This window comes from Chanos chanos, chromosome 13 (assembly GCF_902362185.1).
Source record: "Chanos chanos chromosome 13, fChaCha1.1, whole genome shotgun sequence".
Lineage (NCBI taxonomy): Eukaryota > Metazoa > Chordata > Actinopteri > Gonorynchiformes > Chanidae > Chanos > Chanos chanos.
The window spans coordinates 19,845,307-19,854,543 of record NC_044507.1 but is presented as its reverse complement, the minus strand read 5'-3'; the positions used below and the strand labels follow the sequence as shown (position 1 = coordinate 19,854,543).

General features: G+C 46.2%; 1 protein-coding gene across 1 annotated transcript in view; it reads right to left on the bottom strand.

The window, feature by feature from the left end:
- rnf216 (ring finger protein 216) overlaps positions 1-8,414 on the bottom strand; it is a 19,668-nt gene extending 11,254 nt beyond the window's left edge. Inside the window, 13 exon segments of the mRNA XM_030790392.1 lie at positions 414-492; positions 1,741-1,889; positions 2,618-2,755; positions 3,152-3,202; positions 3,440-3,576; positions 3,925-4,039; positions 4,234-4,395; positions 4,716-4,818; positions 4,920-4,996; positions 6,673-7,318; positions 7,320-7,372; positions 7,910-8,031; positions 8,348-8,414. Coding sequence (XP_030646252.1) covers positions 414-492; positions 1,741-1,889; positions 2,618-2,755; positions 3,152-3,202; positions 3,440-3,576; positions 3,925-4,039; positions 4,234-4,395; positions 4,716-4,818; positions 4,920-4,996; positions 6,673-7,318; positions 7,320-7,372; positions 7,910-8,031; positions 8,348-8,414 — 1,899 coding nt within the window.
- Positions 8,415-9,237: the final 823 nt, after the last annotated feature.

Genomic DNA, 9,237 nt, shown 5'->3' with positions numbered 1-9,237 from the left:
TGATGAATATATTTCTCTCTGCCTGTGATGTGAAATCAGTTATTTAGGCAGACTAAACCCAACTGATGAAAAAAAAAAAAAAAACACCCCACAGGTTTCAGGTCTGCACTGCCATTCATCACGTGGGTGAGTCACACATTCGTCTGCCGCCTCTCGGCCTCGTCCTCTCAGGTCTGCAGTATCACTCTGTACAGCTCCACTGCCCTCCCCCCCCCCCCCCCCCCCCAATCAAACACAGGCTGGAGATTCAACCCCATTTCAGCTCCGAAACCAAACTGAGCCCACAGAACACAGTCCTGTCAAATCAACCAGGATGCAACTCAGCTCAAACCAAACTGGTCTGAGTGGAGCTGAGCCAGGCCAGGCCAGGCCAGGCCAGGCCGAGTCTAAACACTCAAACACCACATGCTCACCTTTCTGCAGCGAGGGTTGGGACAGCTGAAGAGGGAAATATCTTTATCCAGTAAAGCTGGGAAGCTACAGAACGGACACCTAAGCAGATGTACAGGAGGGGGAGAGAGAGAGAGAGAGAGTAAAGAACATCTCCTATGTCTGAGGAATCAACACCATTCTACATGTTCATATGTAATAAAGTGAGAAAAATGAACTGAGTGATGTTGATAGGGTAGGTGTGAGGAGAGGGTCTGGGGGGTGTGGTAGGTGTGATGAGAAGGTCTGGGGGGTGTGGTAGGTGTGAGGAGAAGGTGTGGGGGGTGTGGCAGGTGTAAGGAGAGGGTGTGGGGGGTGTGGTAGGTGTGGGGAGAAGGTGTGGGGGGTGTGGTAGGTGTAAGGAGAAGGTGTGGGGGGTGTGGCAGGTGTAGAGAGAAGGTCTGGGGGGTGTGGCAGGTGTGAGGAGAAGGTCTGGGGGGTGTGGTAGGTGTGAGGAGAAGGTGTGGGGGGTGTGGCAGGTGTAAGAAGAAGGTCTGGGGGGTGTGGCAGGTGTGAGGAGAAGGTCTGGGGGGTGTGGTAGGTGTAAGGAGAAGGTGTGGGGGGTGTGGTAGGTGTAGGGAGAGGGTCTGGGGGTGTGGCAGGTGTAAGGAGAAGGTGTGGGGGGTGTGGCAGGTGTAGGGAGAAGGTCTGGGGGGTGTGGTAGGTGTGAGGAGAGGGTCTGGGGGGTGTGGTAGGTGTAAGGAGAGGGTCTGGGGGGTGTGGCAGGTGTGAGGAGAGGGTCTGGGGGTGTGGCAGGTGTGAGGAGAGGGTCTGGGGGGTGTGGTAGGTGTAAGGAGAGGGTCTGGGGGGTGTGGCAGGTGTGAGGAGAGGGTCTGGGGGGTGTGGCAGGTGTGAGGAGAGGGTCTGGGGGGTGTGGCAGGTGTAAGGAGAGGGTGTGGGGGGTGTGGCAGGTGTAAGAAGAAGGTCTGGGGGGTGTGGTAGGTGTAAGAAGAAGGTCTTGGGGTGTGGCAGGTGTGAGGAGAAGGTCTGGGGGGTGTGGTAGGTGTAAGGAGAGGGTGTGAGGGGTGTGGTAGGTGTGAGGAGAAGGTCTGGGGGGTGTGGTAGGTGTGAGGAGAAGGTCTGGGGGGTGTGGCAGGTGTAAGGAGAGGGTCTGGGGGGGTGTGGTAGGTGTGAGGAGAAGATCTGGGGGGTGTGGTAGGTGTAAGGAGAAGGTCTGGGGGGTGTGGTAGGTGTGAGGAGAAGGTCTGGGGGGTGTGGCAGGTGTAAGGAGAAGGTCTGGGGGGTGTGGTAGGTGTGAGGAGAAGGTCTGGGGGGTGTGGCAGGTGTCCCGGGGGTGGTTCGATGACGTACCTGACCAGTTCGTCAGCGCAGGTCGCGGCCACAGCCTCCTCAGCCTGGCGCTCGTAGTACTTACTCAGGATGTTCTCAGGTAGAACCTTCTCCAGCTCAGTGGTGGGAAACGAGCAGCTACAACTTCCCTCCATACAGCTCAGCTCCAACTGCAAACACACACACATACACGCACGCACGCACGCACGCACGCACGCACGCACGCACGCACACACACCCCTGATTAACAGCACCGCTCTCCACCCAAACCTGCAGGCCTGAGACCCCCCCAGGGCGTGTCCCAAACCTTACAACACACGTTTCACTGCTCCGACTGAGGTGTCAGTTCCTTATCTGCTAACAAACAGACAACGCTAAGCTTCTCTCCACACTAGCCTTACTCTTTCCTTTGGCCAGACTAGGATTTCTTGGAAAAATAAAGCAAAAGAAAAAAAAGATAGACTGATTGGTATATCTACTGTGCCCACATAGGTTTGAAAATTAAATAATACCGGTGTGTGAAAGATAATGGCTGGAAAGCACCTTAAAAACCAGGTGCACGAAAACACTATCACATGCATGAGAGGGACTTTTGGAAAGAGGAAACATAAATGCAGTTACGATTACACTTTTGACTTTTTTCACAGAAAAGATGTGAGTCACCTTCTCTGAAAGCCTACAGTTACATCTTTTCTCATTTTCAAGTCAAATCAATGACATAATAACAAACCCTGAGAAAAAACCCTGCGTCAGACCGGATGTACGTAGGACGTCAATTGAGAAAGGATTGAAAGAGTCCAGGACATACTGTCACTGCTACCACCCAACACACACACAGCATAAGCCACACAGCACAGGTCATACGCCACTCATCGCAGGTTGTGGGAGGGCAGCTCACCCGTCCTGAGCCGAACACAGCCTCCTGGGCGTATTTCACGAGGCACTCCTTACAGAAGAGATGCCCGTCTGTACACTGGGTCATCTCCTCAAAGGCGAAATCTCCACAGCAGCAGCCACATTCAATCAGCTGACCATCCTAAACAAACAAACAAACAAACAACCGTCAGTGAGGTCCTTTAGGGGTTCAGCTGGACAAACCAGCGGAGAAACTCATTCAACGCTGGCCACGTTCCTGGGTGACACGTGTTTGGATAAATCTATAAACTGCCAAACCAGTCTTCAAAACCAACCCAGGCCTGGGCGTGCATTTCACGCATGTGTACTGTTTCTTTGACACATCAATAAGGAGGGTCTGGCGAATCCATTACAGATTTTTCCAAAGCTCCGATAACGTACGTTAATATTGAAGCGACTGAATAATACCGGGTTGTGTTATGATACAAACACGTGTTTCTTGATGCTTTTTCTTTTCTTTTTTTAACTGAGATTCTTTTTTTTTTTTTTTTTTGAAGCAATTGTTTTTGAACCATACCTTTTGATACTGCTCCTCATTCACTTGCAAAGCCAGTAAAAAATCTTCATGCTGAGGGTGGAAAGAAAGAAAGAAAGAAAGAAAGAAAGAAAGAAAGAAAGAAAGAAAGAAAAAAAAAATCTCATAAATGAAGACGATGACTGGATGAGCTTCTCGTCATAACCACATTTTGAAGGACTTTTTATGGGTTTTTTTAATGTTGTTGTTTTTTTTTTTTTGGTCAGAGGAGCAGCTGTGGAAAGCCAGAGTGAAGTGATGTGTTGAAGGACCGGGCAGCATGTTCTTTACCTCAGCCATCTCCTTGGCCTTCTGCTCGTAAAACTGCACTTCTTTCATTACAGACGGCTCCAGCGCCGTTCCCGCCGGTCTCCACCATTTACGGTTCTTCTCCAGAAAGTACATACGTCTCTCTAATCGAAAAGAACCTGTTTCAAAAAGGAAATTAAAAATCATCGCCTCAATGAGCCATTCATGTAGTACGACCGCTAAGCTTGATGTGTTGTATATAAAACTTTATTTACAAACCGTTCCAAACGTTACATATTTATTTAGGACCCCATTACGTGTGCTCTCAAAATGTTTCCCACCTTAAATGTATTCGCAGGTTTTCAAAACAAGCAGGGATTTAATCCAACCCAAAAAATTATGCAAAGAACATGAATGAAACTCGCAATACTAAAACAACCACTGGTTTATCTGAAAGAGCAAATACATCATTAAAATGACTGTACGGCCAGCTAAGGCCTGTCAGATGGAAGGAAGGGCATATTCACCATGCTCAAACTTGAAGTCTATGAAAGGACGTTCGCTTGGCTCTCTTTTCCTCTTTCTTTTCCCTGAGGGGTCAGTGGAATTGGCTTGCCACTTTTTAAGGGCTTCAAATAAGGCCTGTAAGAGAAGCAAACATTTTTTTTTTTTTTTTAATTGCTATCATTTTTCCGGCGCCATAATAAACATTCAAACCGTTACAGCAACCACATTGTTCATCCGAGTTTCAAAACGTCCACAGAGGAGGATGAGTATCAGGGGTCACGTCAGTTCACGTGAAAGGCCGGCTGCAGTGAGCGAGACGGTATCTGTACCTTGCGGGTGATTGCATAGTGTCCTTTAAGAGAATTCAGTGCCCATTTGATGTCTTGACAGCTCAGCATCCTAAAGTCTCCCATCAGTATGTCTGCAGCATGCATCACGACCTCTGGGCCGACCGTTTGCAGCTTGGAATAATCAAAATAATCCTCGTTTTCCTGGAAATAACAAACACACTCCTAAAACAAACTCACCTTACTCCTAAAGCAAAATCATAAACATGATGACTTAGTCCTAAAATTTTATTATACACACACATCAGGTTTCTCTTATAACAAAACTAATAAAAGTAACAAGGTACTCCTAAAACAAAATGGTTCTAACGTTGGATTACTGATTCAACTGCCTGTTGGCCAAAACCATTCGTAACGTAAATTCAGTACAATGTTTCATGTTAACAAGTTTAAGGTGAATGCAATACGTAAGCTAACCATAACAAACACGTTTAAACTGTCCACGGCAGAGGAAGTGTACACACCTGGGCTTCAGTGTCATTTGTCTGAAAGAGAATACTAGTTTGAGCCACGACGGTGTTGGCTTTCCGTGGATAATCAGGGTTCTCCAGCAGGATATTGCATATACTGCGAACGAGAATTTCAATGGAAACATTCATCCAAACATTCTGAACTTACATCAACGTCTCATAAAACATAAAAAGAGAGACATCATCTTCCATGCTTACACGTTTAAATCTTTCAGACCGTTTTTCTGGATTAACTCCACCACGTAGGATTCGACCACGTCGGGGAAGAGGTCCACCTGTTTGAAACGGATTAGAGAGACCTCGGTATTAGAGGTGCCCGCTCATCTTACACGCGTACGATTACCACAGAAGCCGAAATCCACTGTACAGCACAGCACCAACATGCACCATTAAATCATCTTCCAAAAATGTGGCCTCGGTGGAGGTGGTTGCAAAATATTATTTTGATCTGTTCGTTTTGACGTGTTAATGTTTCGTTTTGCAGCAGAAATCCTGCCAACTAGGGATTGTAATGTAAACATAATACCCATGTCTATGTGTCTGACAAAAAAAAAAAAGACATTAAAATGACCACACAAGCCACAAAAAAATGCATACTCAAATAATGCAAAGCAAATCTCTCTTTACAAAACAACTAGGGCTGTCAAAGTTAACACGTTAAGATTAAAGTTAAGATTAATGCGTCTATGTCTCGACCTCTGACCCATCACGTCTTACAAGCGCCACTTCTGGGATGAACTCGGTTAGGAACAGCCAAGCTCCAATCTGAAAGTATTGCCCAGATATAAGACAAAAGCTGATGGAATGTTTGATAGACATATCTTTGGATGTACACACTGTGGCAAAATATTTGCCTTTCATCGAAGTACAACAAGTTTAAGGTACCATCTGGATGCTAAGCATCTGTGTGAGACTTCCGCAAACCCTGCTAGCATTCGTCAAACCAGGTTAACTGTGCAGGGGCCCAATGTCAAAGTCCACCTCGCATACATTGACTAGTAAATGGACTGTAGACTCATTAACATGGTCGAGGACAAGGGACCGGCAGAAGTTATCAGAATTGCACTCACACTCACTGTCTCTCTCACTCACTCGCTGCTCTAAGCGAAAAGCAGTTTTGTAAGAGGTTCTGCGTCAAATCTAATATGTTGAACGCTTACGTTTAAGTTTGGACTGTTAATAGAGACGGACGCTATTTCCCTCTCTCTCTCTTAGACACAGTTAGAATCAATGCAATTTTGTAAGGCTGCACATGAAATCTAAATTATCTGAATGTTTAAGTTTGATTGTTAAAAGACATAAGACATGCACACGTGCACTCACTCACTCACTCCCTCTCTTTCACACACACACACACACACACAGCAATTTTGTGTCGTGCATTAGTGAAAGTCAAATGAGTTCAATGTCTAATTTGGATTGTTAAAAGACAGATACACACAAAATCTCTGTATGTCTCTCCCGCGCGCACACACACATACACACACGAAATAAGCGTAACACCACACACAAAAAAGCATATAACTACACTTGTGCACACACAACCACACTCATGTGCTGTTCTGTTCAAACAAACTAGCTACATTTTGGGGGGGGGGGGGGGGGGGGGGGGCACACATCTTGCATGTTTCAGTTTGATTATTCCACAGCCACTGAGCAAAACCATTAGTAAAGGTCCAGCTCATTTTTGTGAATGCTCTGTGAATAAAGACATGAAAATACCCCTCCTCTGTAATGTATCTTCTGTTTTCCATGTTTACAATACTATATCATTTCATTTATTCATTTAAAGTCACAGTGACATGCCAGCCAAAAAAAAAAATGTCTTTAATCATTATTGATCGAGATTAACCACAGTCTGCCATGTGATTAATTAGTTCATTTTTTTAATTGATTGACAGCCCTAAAAACAACTCTAATCCAGTTCTTAGGCAGCGTAGGCAGGACTCACCACTCCCTTCACCAGAGAGCTGAGTAGAGCCTGATCCCTCGGCTGTTCTCCCTGATCCTGCCTGGGAACAGATGGCCCCGGCACCTCGTCGTCCACCATCGCCTGTGCCTGCGGAGCCACGGGCCGCGGTTCCTCCTGCTGAGCGTCCTGCCTTACCACAGCCGCCGGCTGCACCGGGACGACGACCACGCCCTGCAGCCTCTGTGGAGGGTCCCTCTGTGGACTGGCCTGGACCTGGGCCGGAACCGCAGGCGCCTCGGTCCTCTGCCGGACGTCGGTCGCCGGCCCGGGGCCCGCGGCGCTCTGATCCGGCAACGCGGCTCCGTCTCTTTCTGGCTCCTGCTGGATGTCGATCACAAGGGCGTGGCCCGCCACGGGATTGGCCGGTAACTCTGTCCTGGCGGGAGTGATCACAGAGACGCCCTGATTAACCGCACGGAGGAGGGCTATGGGGGCGTGGGCATCCCTGGCAGGCAGGGGGGGTCTGGGCAAGGCATTGTCTCTAGAGGTGGAGGGTACAGCATTCTGGTCCTCTTTAAAGACACCTATGGCTTTGTCTCCTGATGTGGGATGAACAGTTGCTACTAAAAGCTGCTTGTTGGCGGGAGCCTGACCGGGTCCCGGGGTGGGGCCGCGGGAAGTGCCCCCCCCCCCACTCAGCTGCGGGCCTGATGAACCTGCGCTGAGGCAGAATCCGTGTCTGAGGAAAAGAAAAAAGAGCAATACATTTTTAAAAAGGATACCGAAAGATACAACTCTAAAACCCTTGAATTAAAAATTCAGTTCATGTATGACCGGCTCTCTCCTTTCCTGGCTAATGCACATATAACTGTAAAAATGTTCAGTGCTGTTAACCAGTGAGTAGACATTTAAATTCTTCACATCTGAATTTAGAGTGAAGGAGGTGACTAGTCAGTCAAGAAACACTTACTGTCACATGTTTGGGCCAATTTCCCTGCTAAACTGGGAACAATTCTGAGTGCAGAGTGTTAATGTAATTAGCCTTTGTGTTTACAAAAGCTATAAAGTTGAATTAGGACTACTCTATGCAAAACACTAACTTTCAGACTGACTAGTGAATCCACATGTGGTTTGTGAGGTACTGTACCATCTTCTCTGAAAATATGTCCGTATGTTCAACTGTACTTTATCCACTCCTCACAATATTGACTCATAGGTTTCATGATGCATGTTGTGCACTGGACATAGTCAGATGAGATACAGCACATGAATTTACCTCTATTATGCTAACTTCCTCCGCATCTTCCTCATCCTTGACCATAACCTGGCCGACGAACGTGACAGGGTCATCATCAGAATCGTCAGATATGGTTATGTAGGTTCTTCTAAAATCATTTCCTGTTGAACATACAAAAAATGATATAGCCAATAACTTCCTAAAGGAAAAACTAGCGTAATAAGCAATGATATCCAGTTAACATTACAAATCCTCATTTTACTTCAACCCTTTTATTCGCGCAAAAAATGGAGTTAGGCCTACATTGAGACTGACCACAAAGACAAAGAGGAAGAGAGGAAGAATGAAGTGAAAGAGAAAGAGGGCGAGTAATTTGGGGGACAAAGAAGGAGATGAAGCAGTAAAAGCATGTGGTATGAATTAAGCACACTTTACTCTTATGCAAAAACTGGGCTCATCTGTGCTCTTGATACAAACCTTGGTGGCGATGAGTGTGAAAACTAGCTAAATGAACCACATCATCGTCACTTGTACCATCTGCCATGGTCAGACAGACTCCCTGAGACTTCCACAAGCTCAATAGGTCCCAACCTCAGAGGGATATTACCCTAAAAAAACAACAGAAAAATAGCCAAAAACCCCAGTCATATTCACAAGCAAGTGATAGGACTTAACCCTGTTCTTAAAATGGGCTAATCCTGCAGTAGCTGTACCATTTAAAACATTTTCTTACGTTCTCTATCAAACCATCGTAAAGAGAGTGGTAAATACTCATTATTCATTCCCAAATATCCACTCAAACATATCTTTAGATCACACTTACCGGTGTGACGGGCAGATTTAAAAGGTTTAAAGGGGTTAAAAGAGGTTATTTTTCCAGAAACGTACAAATTTGATAGTAGGATTAGTTTTCAGACTAATCCTCAACCGCACCGAGACTTTGGTGTGATCAGATAAGATTTGCGTCTTTCAAATGGGAACTCCGATTGAATCGATAACTACTTAGTAGAACATTCATATTATTAGTCAATAATGGGAGCCCAGTGTAATTTGGCTCCTGCTGTGTGTTTTCCCAAACGTTATTTTAGCAAGAGACTAGCCGATGTCAAATAAGCTCGCCTATAGCATCAACTAGCTAACCATAAGGCATACTTCAGAGCCTCTCAACAGACGGTCGAATTACGTTGACAGTCCAGACAACTGAACATCAGCAACTTTACGCTTCCAGTGCAAACTATAATGTGAAGTCTCATAGCTTGCTTTTAACTTAGCATAGCATGGTTATCTCGCTATCCTGCCTAGCTGGTGTAGCTAATGTTGACAAACTGTTATTGAAACAGTCGCAAGCCTGCGAGTAATTAGTGCAT